The sequence below is a fragment of the Hemitrygon akajei genome, chromosome 26, assembly GCF_048418815.1.
Source record: "Hemitrygon akajei chromosome 26, sHemAka1.3, whole genome shotgun sequence".
In the NCBI taxonomy this organism is placed as follows: domain Eukaryota; kingdom Metazoa; phylum Chordata; class Chondrichthyes; order Myliobatiformes; family Dasyatidae; genus Hemitrygon; species Hemitrygon akajei.
This window is the reverse complement of record NC_133149.1, coordinates 40,618,070-40,636,491: the sequence shown is the minus strand read 5'-3', so window position 1 is coordinate 40,636,491 and position 18,422 is coordinate 40,618,070. Positions and strand designations below refer to the sequence as shown.

The 18,422-nt window shown below is 40.9% G+C and overlaps 2 protein-coding genes across 9 annotated transcripts in view; one reads left to right on the top strand and one right to left on the bottom strand.

Annotated features, from left to right (window-relative positions):
* The window catches only part of LOC140716908 (sodium channel regulatory subunit beta-4-like), a 40,897-nt gene extending 30,710 nt beyond the window's left edge, over positions 1-10,187 (top strand). Inside the window, exon 5 of the mRNA XM_073029998.1 lies at positions 504-10,187. Coding sequence (XP_072886099.1) covers positions 504-591 — 88 coding nt within the window. The 3' untranslated portion in view covers positions 592-10,187. The remainder of the gene's footprint in view (positions 1-503) is intronic.
* Positions 10,188-11,875: 1,688 nt separating this feature from the next.
* Positions 11,876-18,422, bottom strand: part of tmprss4b (transmembrane serine protease 4b) — a 51,295-nt gene continuing 44,748 nt past the window's right edge. For all 8 annotated transcript variants that reach the window (XM_073029990.1, XM_073029989.1, XM_073029996.1 and 5 more), the window contains 2 exons: positions 17,022-17,171; positions 11,876-13,708 (listed from right to left, as the gene is read on the bottom strand). In XM_073029990.1, coding sequence (XP_072886091.1) covers positions 13,703-13,708; positions 17,022-17,171 — 156 coding nt within the window. In that variant the 3' untranslated portion in view covers positions 11,876-13,702. The remainder of the gene's footprint in view (positions 13,709-17,021; positions 17,172-18,422) is intronic.

Genomic DNA, 18,422 nt, shown 5'->3' with positions numbered 1-18,422 from the left:
CCTCATGTTAACCCTTCCATTCCCAGAATCATTCTCCTGAATCCCCTCTGGATCTTTTCCAATGCCAAAACGTCTTCCTCAAACCATGTCACTGAATAGTTATTCTGTCAATGGCAACTTTGCTTGTAGGACCCAGTTGTATTTCCCATCTTAGAATAGCGACTACATTTCAAAAGTAGTGGTAAACACTTTAGGATATCTTAAAGCCACAATAGCCGGGATATAAACACTACAAATCCTGACTAGTTAAACTGGAACTGGAATTTCCAGGATCAGCTTTTACTGTACTGTTGTGACCTCCCCATCAAGGAGATGGAAATTTACTTGCTCTGAAGTCACAGCAGCACTGCTGGTGGATGTTGGCTCTGAGGAAGTTTGGGGCTGATAGCTTTGAACTGATTGGTGAAGCAATTGCTTGTTTGTATCCCCACAAGTAAAGTGTTAACTGGACGAAGTCAGTGGGTAGGTGGTTCTATTCATGCTGCTTGCTGTGGTCTCTCTAGGAAGGAGTGCCTGGTAAACTCCTGCGCCAACACTGAACATGGACATTACGGTTCCAAAGCTGACCTCAAAAGCCCATCAAAGGCGTGAAGATTGCACCAAATTTAACATCAGTGCTTAAAGACATGGGATGTGCCTATTAATACACTAGCGAGTACACACATTATAAGGTAACCCTACCACACTTGCAACAAGATGGAGGGAGGGGAGGAGCATACACAATTTACGTTGGAGATATATGGAGCCATCAGCATGAGATACCACAGAGTTGGGGATACGTTTGTTCCTGACTCATACTGAACTCCTCTCCCTCTCAATCCTCAGTACTGTCATCTCAAACTCTCAGATATTAGGGCATGCAACTCATCTGCCTTGCAGCATGTATATGCTATTCGTACAGGGATTGACACCAGCTGTACAGCACCAGTCTTGTATCACATGTGGCCTTTTACTTGATATGTTACTGTCATTTTAATTTCTTTCCTTTTTGGCTTAGTGTCCTCCAAGTATGATAGGTGTTAATAATTACATGCACAGCAGTCAGTCAGGAGCTAAGCATCATCAACAAGTTATCATGGGCTCCTGACTAACCTGTAATTGGACTGGACATCTTGAGGCTGTTGTGAATACTCTGAGATGGATCTCTAATCTAATCTATTGCCAGTTCAAAATGCACACTGTTGGAAAGAGTATGAACAAATGCCTTTTATGAGGTAGCTTCTTCTGAAGCTAGATTATTATCCAAATTAGTTTCTAGGGAATTGGGAGTTGTCATTATGATACAGATATAACTTCCCATTCCTTCTGTAATTTAACTGGAATTCATGTATATCAAGTAGTTGAATTGATCAGCCCAGGAGATCAGTAATTCCCATTGAGAGGCATCGCTGGTAGGCTGAGTAATCATTTGCAGGCAGCACAAGTAAGTTTGGCTTGGGAGGATCGACTCCCAGTCTGCTGCACGGCTCTGCATTGGGGAATCGGGTACGTAACTCATTGTGGTAATTACATGCATCTGGAGGCAACAACCTTTCAGATTTTGCCTGATAACATTGTGGCAGCTGCATGTATTGACAATGTCATTTGGGACTTCATCCAACAAACTGACACAATAGCACATCACAACCACATTATGGTCTTTATAAAATGCTGAGCTCTTCAATTATTTTTAAATATTCATAGACAGGATTCCTTCACTCACTAGATCAGAATGTATTGCCCAACCCCAATCGCTCTTGAATTAACTACTTGACAAGATTATTTCAGTGGACAATTATAATTCAAAAATATAATTCAAAAATATTAAGCAAGACTGGATAAGAATGAAAAAAAAAGTTAGTGAACTTTAAGACCATGGAACAGTTATATCATGGGACAAAGGCATTTGGCCCAAGGGGCCCACCTCATTTCATGCAATCTCTCACTCCTATCCCCCATAACCTGAAGGTCAATTGCATTACCTTTTGAAAGCAACAATTGAATCTACCTTCATCACTCTCTCAAGCACCAAATTCCAATTTGCCATGTGAAAAAAATTGTTCTGATGTCTCTTCTTTTGCCATTTTAGGTGATTAAATCTGTTTTTGACTGCCCATCAAAAAAAAACTATTTCTCTTGATCATCTTCTCCTCACCATTGATGATTTTGATGGGTTATTTAACAAATCAGTAATTTTGTGATCATTCTTACCATTAGAAATGTTTCATTCTAGGTCCATTTTTAATAATAGAACTAAATTTCAATTGTTGTAATGGTGGTGCTTCAATGTGCAGCACCATGTTATCAAGCCAGAATTCTGCATTACTGTTTCTATGACTATGCTATTTTAACCCTAACTTTCTGTAAAATTGCTCATTTCTTGCAGCTGGTCTGTACCTCAATAATATCCTTTCTTTTCTTCATATGATCTAATATCCTTCCCTAATGTAAAGCATTACAGCCTTTCAGTGGAGGCAGGATTCCACATTGCTATAACCCTTGAAATAAAAAGAAGTACATCCTGATTTTATTTCTTAATGGCTAGTTCTAGTTGTAATATTGCTCTGACTTTTGCACTCCTAATGAAATAGCTTTATTTATTTGTTGTGGGATATCTCTGGCAAAGTCCATCATGAATTGGCCCTGAACTAAGGAGGCAATTAAGAGTCAATCACATTAATGGATCTGGAATCATCTCTAGTCCAGATCAGTCAAGAATGGTGGCTTTCCTTCCCTGAAGAACATTAGTGAGTTAGTTATATTTTTGCAACAATGCATAGGGACCCTGAATTTAAGTTCCCTAGCTGACCCATGGGATTTGAACTCTGAATCAATGGTCCAAAACTTGGGCTACCAATCACACAGTTCAAGTACTACACTTGATTGTGCCATATGAACCCCCTTTGTCATTTTAAAGACATTGGTTACATCTGCCATCAGCCTTCCAAGATAAAGTCATATTAATGCAAGATTATCTCATTACTGAATTCTTTATGGCCAGTATAATTTTGGTGGAAGTGCACGTCACCCAGTTCCAAGACCAACTATAAGGACATTTGTCGAATATTATGTATTGGATGCAAAGCTGTCCTCTCTTTGGACTCCATTCCCATTGAGATAAAGTCCTTCATTCCATAAACCTCGTTGATTATGTCTTGGATCCATCCACTTAAGACCATAAGATATAGGAGCAGAATAAGCCATTTGGCCCATTGAGTCTGCTCCACCATTCCATCATGGCTGATTTATTAACCCTCTCGATCCCCTTCTCCCCATAATGTTTGATATCCTTACTAATCAAGAACCTATCAACCTCTGCTTTAAATAATATACCCAAATGACTTGGTCTCCACAGCCGTCTGTGGCAATGAATTCCACAGATTCACCACCCTCTGGCTAAAGAAACTACTCCTCATTTCTGTTCTAAATGGAAATTCCTCTATTCTGAGGCTGTGCCCTTTGATCCTAAACTCCTCCACTGTAGGAAACATTCTCTCCATAGCCACTGTACCTAGGGCTTTCATTATTCGATAGGTTTCAATGAGATCCCTCTCATTCTTCTAAACTCCAGCGAGTACAGGCCCAGAGCCATCAAACACTCCTACTCCTTTGGATTTATTCCCATTCTTCTCATTTAATTGATATTATCAATCTTATCCTTTCTTTCCCCCCCAAAAAATCAATTAATTACTTTGAATGCACAAAATTAATTTGTTTTATTGGAACTAAGGGGCAGGAAAATCATGTATTCTCACTGTCTCCAGGAGCATTCAATAAAATATTGGGAAAGTTGAAAAATGTCTTCTAATGCGGAAAATTGCCATACAACTGCTTAACATGACATCATAATCTTGATCTGACTATTTTGGTGCTAGATGTTGGTCTGGATTGATGAATTGCTGATGTGGAGAAAACCCTCATTTCCACCACCCTGGTCATTTTCATTACATTTGTATTTAATCTATAATGCATCCTTCCTTTGAACCAGAAGTAGTTGTTGTTAGAGTAAAGATTGCTACAGGATTGGACATTCACTGCTGTACAGTCTGACTATCTGGCAGTAGCAATGTCATGTCAGTTTATTCATTGACGCATCAGCATTGCTAATGCTGAGTGAAAGATATGCTCTTCAGTATTGGATAAATATTTGCAAATTGATATCATAGAAGGAAAGTGATTGACAAAAGGGTCAAAAATGACAGGAAGAATACAGCAACTACTTAGGGTTTGGAATTTATCAGAAAGGAAGCAAAGGAAGGGATTCAGTCATTGTGTTCAAAAGGGAACTGGTTAAATATCTGAAGGCAAAGAGTTTACAGAGGTCTGGGGAGAATCACTAATTGGATTCTTCTTGAACAGAGCTGGTATGAATCCAATAGGCTGGGTAGCATGTTTCCATGTTGTAACCAGGCATGATTTGATGAAGGTGAATCTATCACAATCTTTTCAGTTTTTCTGGTGCCCAACACTCCTGGCTTTGATAAGTAAGCATACCATAATGACTACTATGATACAGAAACCATGTCCAGAGAAGGCTCTTAGGGAATGCCCTGTCAGCTGGATACCAGAAATAAGCAAGCTCAAGGCAAAAGGCTTATCAATTCCTTAACTCATGAGTCAAAGATTTGACATCTTTAATCTTTGAATTGCTAGGAGAATGTGGGATGCTATCAAAAGGGACTTCTGTATAGATGAACCTATGTGAATCAGGAGGTCTTCATCATTGAAATCTAATTTGTGTTCCCGACTTTTGACTGGAGAGAGTCATCTCCTGGTCAAACCACCAATGAAATTCATAGTCCTGAACAACCCTAAAAATCACATTGTAAAACAATTAGTTTATTCATGTCAGGGTGGTTACATCAAGAGCAGATAATGATGCAAAAGTTGAAAGTTCAGCTCACATGGGCATGTACTTAGGACAACTGAATTAATGATCCAGCTATTCAGAGATTTTCCCAGCTACTAAACCAATTAAAACTCAAACTCTATGGTTGTCAGCCTATACAGAGTTAGTTACTAATTCATGACACAGATAAAGACTTTTAGCCCTGGGATCAGAAGAAGGGTTAGGAAGAAGATGCTGTGGTGGGAAGGGGTATGGTCAAGTGCACAGTTTGCGGAAAACAGAACCTAACTGAAGATCTTCTGAATATTACACTCACTGGCTATCAGAGGTGGTCACAGCGATTGTGACAATCAGTGATCCTCTCCCCTGGCTGTAGCATTAGCTTCCTTAAACATAACATTGAACCACTTTCATAAACCATCAATTCAGATTCAGCAATATCTGTGGGGTAAATACATTTCATTTGGAATGCAGTTGATAGAATGTATCTCTAAGCATGGACAGAATGTTGAAACATGCTAATGCATGGAATTATTGAAATAGTGGTATTGAAGCATTTATAGCAAGGCTAGATAATCATATTGGAGATGAGAATGAGAAAAAGTAGGGTAGGTGGTGCTTGCCTGGAGTATTAGCATAAAAGATGGACAGATAGTTGTGAAACTGATGTAAAATGCAGGGAAACTTGCATCCCCTCTGACTGCATGTCCAGTGATATTAAGCAAGAGATGATGCCACAAATGGTTGAAACAAACAGGAAATAGTGACTGTAGAAATATTGGGAAATACTCCTCCTCATTATCCTTCTGCCTGATCATCCATTTGACCCTTGTCCCATGTTTAGGGCACAAATAGACAGGAGAAGAGAAAAAAGCTACTGTTTGACATCCCATTGGTTGTGACTGTCACTGGAGCCACACACTACTTTTTTTTTAAACCACAGATGCTTCATGGAAATAATTCTTGCATTCAGCTTCTCAGTGAAGAGAACATGACATGTGCATTATCTGTGCCCTACACCAAGATGTACAGGACCATATAGGAGTGTATTACCCACCACACAGATCACTGCTCCTTTACCATTGCAAGTGCATTAATAACTTAAATATATGCTAGATGATTAAAACACTGGGAGACTTTGCATCCAGTTGCATGTCCAAATGGTATTAATCAAAAAATGATGCTATTCAGAATGGCTCAGAATATAACATTAGTAGCTCCCTGCTTCTTCAAATGCAGTACAGCGTGGAAGATTACAAAATTCTGTGTGTTTTGTCTCAGTTTTCTTTATTTGATGTCAAGTGCTGGGAATTTTTATGACAAGATGTTAGGAAATGGTGATATCACTATGGACTGGAAGTTGAGCAATCAAGCCCTTCATATACGAAGGCTAGTTTCAGCAATATAGCAAGCAAGAACTAAAGGATTTCCTCCCCAACTACAACATTGGCACCTTCCAGTCTTCAAATAATCTACTCACAGGAGAGAAGTTTCAAGTCTGCAAAGAGCAGTACCCTTTCCATTCCCAATTCTACATCTCCAGAAAACAAAGAGCTTTGACAATCAGGAAGTGACTTTCATTATTGTGATTGGTAACTTAGGAGTTAGAAATAAAATTTACAAAATAGCCCATTCAATGATTGCTTCCTGTTAAAACAATCCATGAACTTTACCCCTCCATTCATGTCCCACCATTTCTTGGCATTTTGTGAGTAAAGATCTCACATTCAATCAATCATTGACTATTCAGACACTCAGATCCATTGTGGGATTTGTCACCTCTCTCTGGTTGAATGCATGTCTCATGTGACTTGAACTTTATGCATGTTCTTACTCACGGCGATCACTTTGGACAATTACTGAATAACATGTGATTCCAAACTGCCTCACAGTTAGCTGTTGTAGCAGCCTTCACCATCACTGGACTGGAAATTGTACACACTATACTGCCCAGCACACCAGGAGTGAGAGTAATTGTATAACATTGCACTCTGCACTTTGCAAGTTTGAACCCAATAGTGCATAGTGACTATTTACGCAAGGATAACTGACCACATATTATCTTCTGTGGCAGTTATGGGTAGAGTCACTGGGAAGACATAGCTATACCTCTCCCCAGTCTCCTTCAGCCTGGCTAATCTGGCAGAAAAGGCCATGTCCATTCTACTCCCTGGAAACTGTCACACACAGATTCAGAAGGAATTCCAGCTTGGCTACACATGTTCCAGTTCTTATTTCCCTTCTTAAGCTCCAACTAAACAACCCTCTCTCCAGCTGGGCAAACCTAGTGATAGTCTTTCATTAGAACAGTGGCTAGCATTGTCTCCCATTGTATAGACCTTCACTCATGGTGCAGCAGAGGTCAAAAGACAAGGTCACAAGCACAAACCCTGAAGAACCAGCAATGTCCAAGTTCCTCCTCCAACACGTGCAGGTGATGTAATGACACCAATTCATACTGTCGTACAGCATTTCATCAAGCCGTCCTTTAACCCAAATCCACAAACCACGTTCTCCCAGAGTGTGATGCCCCTTGGATTTGGAACATTTTATTTGCCTTTTAGTTTAGGATTGAATGGAGAAGGGGTAGGAAAGGGACAGGGTATTATAGGATTACTGTCTACTAGATTAATGTCACAAACTGAGTACCAAAAGCTACCATGTTCTTATCAAAAAATGTAATGATAGTAGACACTGTTTGGGTAGTTAGCATCCTGAACAACAAGCATCTCTCAATACATTATAATTGGACTGCCCACTATTCATGAGACAGTATGATCACAGTAATAAATATTAGCTAAATTCCAAATATGTTCCTCAAAAATATATCCTACTTCATCTGTTTTGATTATTACTGCCATCTTGGAGCTCACTGTGTGAACATATTGTTCAAATTTCACATCGACAGTCCAGAAAGGTTTTCTTCTTGCATTTTTTCTTCTTTGCTTCATTGCCCTTCTCCTCGAGAGGAAAGAAAATCTACAGTCACTCCCTCCCCTTCCAACAGCTGTGTGTTCCTCTGCCATCCCTTCCCCCAACTCCCCCTCTGTGCCCGATTCTTCCCTCTCCCCATCACTACTTTTCCCTCATACTGTTCTCTCCTCTTTCCTCTCTATTCCACTCTACCTTTAGATCTTTCCCTTCACCTTCCTCTTCCTACATCTCTCTTCATTTCCTGCTGGCCTTTCTGCTCTTTTTTGCTTTCTGTACACTCTTCTTTTCACATCCCAACTCACCTTGCCCATTGCCAGTACTTCGAGAGAGTCAACCCTCCAGCAGGGACCTTATTTAACTTCCACGAGTGAGACACAAGCTGGAAAATAACAGCCTTCCATTCAAAACTCCTTCCTCTCCATTACCTAATCTTCCACTTACTAACTTTGACTTCACATTGGTGTAGCCACCAATCGTCTTTAGTGCACTATTGCCCTTGTTGTGGGGTGGAGGTATGAGGATGAGGGATGAGGGTGTAAGGCGATGTAGGTGTTGCAACCAGCTGCAAATCAATCCATGTCCTAATCTCATTCTTCACTTTTGCAGGGATTCAGTTTTGTTCATGCAGCACAGAACTGTTTAACCTGAATATAAACGTTTGTACATTCATTATAATTATTTATATTATTCCTCGCAATATTGTAAACAGGAAGCATCTAAAGTATATAGCACTGCCTGATAAGCTGGCTAAACAATTTAGTCAAATGCAAATCAGTATGTACAAACAGCAGCCCAACCTTACTGCTTTGAACTTACAATTTGAACATGCTCTGGTTCACAAGATGCCTGCCCTCTTTGGGCACATCAGAGCAACTGATGAATCTTTGACTCTCCACCAGGCACTATGCCCTGATGAAGCCCATTTGCCTGTCAGGTCATGCAACATGATCCAATTGAGAAGCCTGACTCAGGATAAACCAGAACTGGGGGCATGACACTCACTGAATCTTAGTGAAATATATCGGTTTCCAACTCAATGACAGAAACCTGGTCATTGACTAAGGCAGCACAAAAATCTCCATGCAGAAAGCACTTTGGCAAAGATCGCAGTGCCGCTGGGATCTGAAAAGAACAAGACTCAAATTGGGTCTGAGTATAGAAGGTTGCAAACTGGGATTAAAGAGAAAATAGTGTTCAAGTCATTGACCAGACCTTTCATCCTCATCCACAAAGCCAATCAGTGAATAACTCCAAGTGCCACTGGAGATGAGCTCTTCTCATTGGTAATTGTGAGGAATTTGACAGCCACTATTATGGGGCAGTTGTAAATATTAGATGCTTCCTGGTATTGCTTAATAGCCACCCAGATAGTTAATGGAAATGATATGACCATTATGAGATCATTAGAGTGGTGAAATGCTGATTAACTTAATCTAGTTCCTTTTGTGATGCACACAATCGACCTCGAGTCATGATTTGCCAAAGACCTCTGGCATTAAAAATAAAGCCAAGAATCTTTTTAAAATTCGCAGTACCTGTAGCCTGCAATCTTGCCGCAGGAACTCTTCACCTCATCCTTCCTTCCCACAGAGAGGATCATAGCTAATCACTCTAATTTGAGGTCCTTTGGAATAACTGGGTGGAGTGTTGTCTGCACTGTTACCCCGGAGTTAGGGAAGGAGGCTTGAGATAGGGTGCAAGACAAACAGTGACATTGCAATACCTCTCACCCTAGTACACTTCACACAAGTAAAACAATGCAGCCAATGTGAAATAAGATGGTAATACAGGTGTGAGACAGGGTGGTGGTGACAACATTCTACAGATAATGATAAGAATTTGGTTTTCATTTTGTCTCCCTCTAGAGCTGTCAGTCCGCAAAATGGGCAAGATTAGTGCTGGCAGACCATTCCTTAAGTCAATTGTTAGAGGGTAGGTCAGGTGGTGAAAGATTGATGTCACCAGTCAGGAGAGGATGGGATTGATTTTATTATAGTCAGAACTCTTTTGCAACGTGAATTTTAAAAAATGACAAATCAATATGTTGGCTTTTAAACGATTAACGCAGGCCTCGTAGTTCACTGCGCTTGAACACAATTCTCCGTACAGCTCAAAGCACAGCACACCACGTTGACATATCCCACCCTGCACCTATACCTCGTAGACATGCATGCGGCTCTCTGGCATGTGCCACACTGCAGGAAGGAATGGTCTCGTGGTAAACAGTAGCAGGCAGATAACTGATTCTCAAGCTCTTTACAAAATATGCATTTTGATTTAGATGCCAAATACAAACTATGCATGTGTTGCTAAAGTACAAGGATTAATATCCTAGATTGTATTTAATTTTGTATGCCAGTTATAGCTCTATTTTATACTGGAAAACAAAAATCAGTCACAAATTAAATAAAAACACTTCAACCTATCCTTTTGTACTTGAGTCACTCTTCAGTCAAATCACTGATAGAAGCATTGCTGAATTTAGATACAAGTGTCCGGGTAGTAAACAATTTTGCCTACAAGTCAGAAAATACACAAAAATCTATGATTGCCCAATGTTGTGGTGAATGGCATCAAATATTGAAGACTGAAAGGAGGGGGAGCAGAAACTAGCTCTGCTCTTTGTAAGAGCAAACGCATGTAAGACTTTCACAAACACAAGAGATTCTGCAGATGCTGGAAATCCAGAGCAACAAAACGCTGAAGGAACTTGGCAGGTCAGGCAGCATCTATGAAGAGAAGCAAATAGTTGACATTTTGGGCTAAGGCCCTTCATCAATATTGGAAAAGAAAGAAGATTCCAGAATTTTAAAAGGGGGGAGAAGAGGAAATGAGTACAAGCTGGCAGGTGATAGGTGAGGAGGTAGTGGGTGGGTAGGAATAAAGTGAAGATAGGAGACGATAGATAAAGGGCTGATGGAGGAAGCCGACAGGAGTGAACAGCAGCCCATAGGGGAAGGGGAGGAGGAGAACAAGAGGTTATGGATGGTTAGGTGAGAAGAGAAGGGGCAAGAAGGAAACCAGAGTGAGTAATAGAATGGAAAGGAAAAAAGTGAAGGGGAGTGGGAAGAAATTACCAGAAATTAGAGAAAGCAACATTCATGTCATGAGGTTGGAGGTATACCAGATGGAATACAAGATGTTCCTCATAGGTGTGGCGTTGTGTTAGAGTTTTGAATTTAACATATTACATATGCTCAAATCCATGTACTGGATGCCAAATGTCAGCCATTCTTAACCTGCAGGTGGCCTATAATCAGCTGGAGAGTGCTTCAGAATTTTAAAGGAATAAGGAACATCAAGATAAAAGAACCACCATGATCTTGCTGAATGGCAGAGTAATGAGGGGCCAAATGGCCTCCACCTGCTAGCTATGATTTTCACTTGAGAGTTAAACTGTGAGACACTGGAGGGAAGTGCTGTGGGATTCTTTGTGTCAACATGAGGGGGCTTCTCAGATGATAGTTTAAAAATATCCACTGCATTCCACTCCCTACCTCACCAGGAGGCGTCAGTCTTACTATTTTGTATTCAACATTTTAGAAGCCATGAGCACAACCTTTGACTTAGGAACACAAACTGAATTAAGTCAGGAACATTACCACCAAAGCAGGACAGCAAAGTAGCATAACAATTAATGCAGCACTTTATAGCATCAGCTTTAACATTGGGGTTTGATTCCTGCGGCTGTAAGGAGCTTGTACATTCTCCCTGTTAAAGCTCCAGTGCTCTGATTTCCTCCCGCATTTCAGAGTATGGTTAGTTGGCAAGTTGTGGGCATGCAGTGTTGGCACCAGCAGCATGGTGACCCTCGAGGGCTGCCCAGCACAATCCTCACTGCTTTGATTTAATGCATATAATGTCTCTACTTTTTAATGTACGTGACAAAAAAGCTAATTTTAACCTCCATTCATTCGGTCACTTCTTCTTAACGACAATGTTGAGGAATGTTGTAAGCTTTCAGGAAGAGCATTCTGGGTCATTTCTTTCTGCACCCAACCAATTTGAAACCATTCCACTGAATTTCTCCCCTTGACCCCATACACAGAAGTTTGTTCATACAGTGGGTGGGTGGGGGGGAACTCCCATTTACAAAAGAATTGTAAACTGTGATCTTAAAAAGATAGATTTATTTAAAAGTAATCTAAAATGACATATTGATACAAAGTTGTCACAAGCTTTCAAGGTCAAAACAAGAGTCATTCATCACCAACAAAGGATTAAAATCCAGGTGGATCATGCGAGCCTTTTAACCATTGGATGTATAGCAACTTAGTGGAAGGTTGGTGACAATAAAGGATGCTCTGGCACAAAAACTGAGTTGGAGATGCGCCTTCCATTTGTAATCACTTTGCGGCACTATTTACAAAGAATCAACATTTCAAGTGCTTTGCCTAATGCAAGTACAGTATGTAGAATAAACTTCTTACGCAACTGAAGGGACCCCTGGGTCATCTCAATGACACCGGAATGCACCTCTACAACTGGCTGTTAAGCACGTGCAAACTCAGCCGGTAAACACCATCAGGATATTTACACAGCCAAATCTTGAACTTGCTCTATGTTCTTGCTCTTGCTTTTTAACCTGGATTCACTAGAAATTGTGACATGTCCTTTTCAGCTCTGATCAAAGGGCACTGCATTTCATTGCAGTCCAATGCCCTCCCCTCCCATTGCACTGGCAGAGATCAGCTCCCAATATAGACCAGACAGCTGGCTGGTAAAGGGAAATAAGCACAAGACACTGAGCCTAGACACTGCATTTTCAACATCCCTTCCTGTGCAATTTAATAAATTCAACAAAAAATGGCTTTCATTTTAAATAAAATCTTTTACAAATTAAAGTGACATTTAAATAAAATTATTTTATCCTGAAAGCAGAACACATTGAAATATCCAACAAGTTTCAACAGTGGAGATTTTAGAGATGTGCATAAAGACATCGAAACAGGGTTGGACTGCACCCCAAGGATAGGATTTCCCAGATTCTCAATCTAACTGCAGACAGCTGCTTGCTACACCGGCATTCAGCTCTATTCCCAGGGGTGAGATCCAGCCCGGTTGTATGTGTGGTCTAGTTTAGGAACAAATCCACTGCTCAGAACTAAATCTCACGTGGACAAAAATTAACCCTTTGTATTGGATAATTTGAGGTATATTGAATCTCACTACCTGAGGACCTGAAATATTTCCCTTGCAGAATCAGATCAATTCTTGTATAGTTAATTATGTCGTGCTTCAATTCCAACATTTGGTGTATAAAACAAGGCAAGACTGCATCTCTGAACTCCAATTCTCATCTCAAGTGTACATCTGATTTGTAAAAGCTGCTTTTATTTCCAACAGTGAAGTTGGTTCTAGGAAGGGCTTCAGTGGGTTGTGATCATTGATATACCTGACAGGTCAATCAAATTATCAATCAAATCTTCACTCCCAATAATGGGATTTATTGATTGGTAGCCTTGAAATTCTGTGCAAAAATCTGGCCATTTGAGTCACCAGTCTTAGAGTAGCAAAGCAAGAATCAAAATAAATCTGGTCATCTATGAATATTTTTGATGCAAAATTAATTTTGGAAATCATTTGACTTGAAAAGATCAACATTTGGCCCATTGGCATTTGTGGCCGTCTTCATTTAAAAGAACTTCAACCCGTCATGAAAATATGATAGCAAAAAGTGCACTGTAGAATTGTATTCAATTTTCAAGTTGACAAAGTTAATATCATCTTAAAAACCCCATGCATACATGTTTTGGCCTTTAGTGTGAATGCTGAAGACCAGGGAGTCAGCTGGTGCTTACTTCTGTATTCTGCCAGCCTAGGCCACACAAGTGCAGCAATTCAAGTAAACAGTTCAAGTCAGAGTCTTATGGATCTTAAAGAGTAGAATCCTTCTGGAAATCTAGGACTGTGTGAATTTTTTCTTCAGATCTTTCAGCCTCATATCTATGTGAAAAAGCAAATGGTTTTTTAAAACATTGGAAGGAGAGAAGACGATAAATAATACAAAACATTTGTGTTATTTTTAGAGAAATGCATGGGGAAAACAGCAACGCGTTAAACACAAAACAGAATGTGATTGTCTTATTGAGGCAGCAGCAAAGATGAAAGATTTGCTTGTCACATACAGTGAAATGTGTCATTTGCATCAAATCACATCATTGAGATTGTACTGGGCAATGAGCAAGTGTCGCTACACTTCCGGCGCCAATGTAGCGTGCCAACTCACTAACTCTAACCTTGTGTCTTTGGAAAGTGGGAGGAAACTGGAACACCCAGTTTAACCCGCGTAGTCACTGGGACAATGGACAAACTCCTTACTGGCAGCAACAGGAATTGAACTCTGATTGATGATCATTGGCACTGTAAAGTGATGCACCAACTGTTACACAATCATGGAACTATCTCACAGCTCATGTCCTAGGTGATCCTGACCTCTGGTGCTGTTAGCTTGGAGTTTGCATATACTGTGTTATGTCTGTACATAAAGAACTTCAGTTCCCAGTGTGCATTGCAGGCAGTTCACCTAGAATTGATGTCGGTGAGCTGGTTGCATGCGCTCGTGTTGAGCTGAAACCACTACTGGAGCATACCAAATAAAGATGTGTAAGTTTTTTTAAACCCACGCCAAGTTTGTCTTTATTAAGAACAAACATAATACTCCTTATGTGGATTTCCTTACACATCCCAAAGATGGACAGAATGAGAGGTTAATTTGACTACTGTAAATTGACCTTAGTGTTGACTCTCAGGAGAGTGGAATACTATACAGGAGAATAAAATAGGTTTAGAGTAAGATTAATGTAATTGGGCCTATGATAGTGAGCCGGCTCTGAGCTGAAGGTACCACACTTGTGCTGTGTGACATGGAGTAAATGAAATAATGTTAAACAGAGATTCTGCAGATGTTGGAGACCTTGAACAACACATACAAAATGCTGGAGGAACTCAGCAAGGCAGGCAGCATCTATGGAAAGGAATAAATTGCTGCCATTTCAGGCTGAGACCCTTCATCAGGACTGGAGAGAAAGGGAGCAGAAAGCCAGAATAAGGTGGGAGGGGAGAAAGGAGTACAAACTGACAGGTGACACCAGGTGAGGGAGGTGGGGGGGGGGAGGGGGGAAGCAGCTGCAAGGGGATACCTCCAGCATTGTATGTGCGTTGAAATAACTTGCATTGATGTCTATAATGGAAAACTAAACAAGTTCAAGAGCAGGGAATAGAAAGAATATATCGGTTGGGTGGGATGAAGCAGTCCATTAGTGGACGTGTATTATTCAAACCCCATTCCTGCGCTAGGTGGATAAAATGGAATAATCACATCCCAGATGCAAGTGCTATTCCCCAAGTACACAGACCAATATCATTTATGATGCTTAACATCTTAAAATGAGGAAGACCCCAGTATCAAAGCCCTCAGGAAAATAAATCAAAGCCATCCAAGTAACTAATCTAAAACAATTAGCATCACGTCGCACCTTTAGCAGGAAAGCATCCCAAGAATGACCAAAAAAGTAAATTTGTCATTGAGCTAGAGAGGAAAAAAACTGAGGCAGGAGTTAAGGGAACACAAATACAAGCACAGAATTTGGATAAAAACACAAAATGCTGGCAGAACTCAGCAGGCCAGACAGCATCTATGGGAGGAGGTAGTGACGACGTTTCGGGCCGAAACCCTTCATCAGGAGTCAGGAGGTTGACCTGTACATAGCAGAGGCACGACAACAACTCGCTGACACCTCCTCTTATCTACCCCTGGTCTCCTGATGAAGGGTTTCGGCCCGAAACGTCGTCACTACCTCCTCCCATAGATGCTGTCTGGCCTGCTGAGTTCCGCCAGCATTTTGTGTTTTTATTTATTTCCAGCATCTGCAGATTCACTCGTGTTGCCACAGGATTTGGATCTCTGTTTCAATAAAGCAATAGTCATTGATGCAGAACCAAGGAGACCACAGGTTTAAGAGATTACAGCAACAGCTGAGGATGGGGGAGGAAGCCATGGAGGGAACTGGAGCAGATGTTTTAGGAACAAAGGCTTCCAGGTTGAGACCCTTCATCAGGACTCCTGGGTCTTGGCCCGAAATGTCGACTGTTTATTCATTTTCATAGATGCTGCCTGAGCTGCTGAGTTCTTCAGCATTTTGTGTGTGTTGCTCTGGATTTCCAGCAGCTGCAGAATCTCCTGCATCTTAGAAAGATTGCTGCCCATCAGATCTCACCCTGGGAGATGCTATATCACAGGCAACAAGAGAAAAATACATAAAATGGATGCATAGGTAGGCTAAATAGGAGTATTTCTCCCAAAGCAGAAGTGTCAAACACTAAAGGGGGGGGGGGTGGAGATTTAGGGTGAGGGGGCAAGCGTTTAAGGAAATTTGCAAAGTATTAGTTGTAGGGGTCTGGAATGTGCTGTGAGGGGAGATGATAGAAGGTACATGGCTATCCCAGTTCTACAAAAGCAGCCATTTGGCTTTTCGGAACAAATTTCAAGAACTATTGGATACAGTTGATCAGCAGACACAGGTGCCTAGTTTCCATAATGAATTGTTCAAACAGCATAACTTCTAAGAAATATAGATCAAAGATTAGTGAACAGAGGCATAATACCATGACCATTTTTCTTTATTATTGCAGAATCAGTTAGTCTTTTTTCATCTTACGACAAATTCAACTTGAGCCAATTTCATGTATTTGTTTTTCCATTTTGATCCTAGCCACTAGGTGGCAGAACAGGACCACGTGTACATCAAGTATAAAAGCTCTCATCTTTTAAGTCCATTCATTCATCACTCTTTTATGGGGGCGGGGAGTGGGGGGGGGAAGGATTGGTTTAAAATTCAAAAGAGTGGGAAACAAATTTGTGGAATTCACTGTGGAAACCAAGTCATTGGGTATATTTAAAGCCAGGGTGCTAAAGGTTATGGGGAAAAGGGAGAATAGGGTTCAGAGGGAAATTAAAACAGCCATGATTGAATTGCAGAGTAGACACAATGGGCCCAGTGGCCTAAATCTGCTCCTGTGTGTCATGGTCTAACAGGAGATTCAAGAAGGAGGAAGTGGAGAGAGATTTAGGCCAAAAAAAAATTAGAGGAAAGATGACAGGACAAAAAGGTAGAGACAAATGGAAGATGAGAGGAAGGGACAGAATGCTCAGGCTGCATGAAGGAATAGAAAGATGATCCACGGTGTACCTGTGTATAGACAGGAGAGGGAGAAATGTCGCACTCCCCACAACCCCCTCCACCCCTTTCATACTTACATTCATGATGTTGTAGACCCAGTTGAGTAGTGCAGTCACATTGGTGTAAACGCCAGGCCGACCAATCCGGGCACATCCTGTGCCCCAGCTCACGATACCAACCAGCTGCCAGTGCTGATATCGATAAACTAGCGGCCCCCCACTGTCACCCTGGAGAGAGAACGGACACAGTCAAAACCTGGTGCTGGCACAATATACAATAGCAAGGGCCTTGGAAGAGAAGGCCATTCAAACACTTGATGATATCCCAGTCAGTTAAGTTCAATGTTCAAAGTAAATTTATGAACAAAGTATGTATACATCATCTTATACAACCTTGAGATTCATTTTCTTTAGCGGAAAATAGCATTAATGAAAATCTATAAACAAAGACTGACAAACAACCAATGTGCAAATGACAAATTGTACAAATAATGAATGTAAAATAATACTGAGTTGTTGAATCCTTGACACTTTTAACTTGCACTGGACACTTATAACTTGTTTTTAACTGGCATGTGTCTGTTGTGTTTTACTATTTATTGTTATGTTTATTATTTAGTGTTGCGTTTGTTGTGTTATGATTGCACTGCTCCTGGGAAACGCTGTCTCATTCTGCCCTGCAGAGCTGATGTACGGTTAGAATGACAATAAAGTTTTTGAATCTTGAATCTTTGAATCATGAAGTTATCCATGCTGGTTCAGCAATCTGATAGTTGTAGGATAACAACTGTTCCTAAACTTCTAATGTGGGACCCAAGGCTTCTGTACTTCTTGCCCAATGGTAGCAGAGAGCATGGCCTGGATGGTGGGGTCCTTGATGATGGATGCTGCTTTCATGTGGCAGTGCACCTTGAAGATGTGCTCAAATCGTGGGGAGGGCTTTGCTTATGATGTTCTCTTGACTTCACCTACCTACAAAACTCATACCTGTAACATCACAGCTGTCTTACATTCTCATAACCTTCTCCCCCTGACCCAGCTGTTCCAAGCCCCTTTAAACTCTCCAGCATCCTCTTCTCCCACTCTTAAGTACAAGCTCCAGTCCAATTATGCTCAAAGTTAATTTCCGGTTGAAACATCAGAAACTGATCAGTACAGCACAACAAATCAAACACGAGAAACTAGCTCTGCTCCAAGAGAAGCAAATGCAAGACTTCCACAAACAATAGACTGCAGATGCTGGAAATCCAAAGCAACAAAATGCTGGAGGAACTCAGCAGGTCAGGCAGCATCTATGGAAATGAATAACCAGTCGACATTTCAAACAGAGACCCAATGGGCCTTTTGGCTCACAATGTGCTGACCCTTTAACCTATTTCCTCCTACACAACTTCCCATTTCTGGCGCCCCAGAAGTGCAGTGGTTAGCGTGATGCTATTACAGCTCAAAGTGGAGTTCAGAGCCCAACTCCCATGTCCT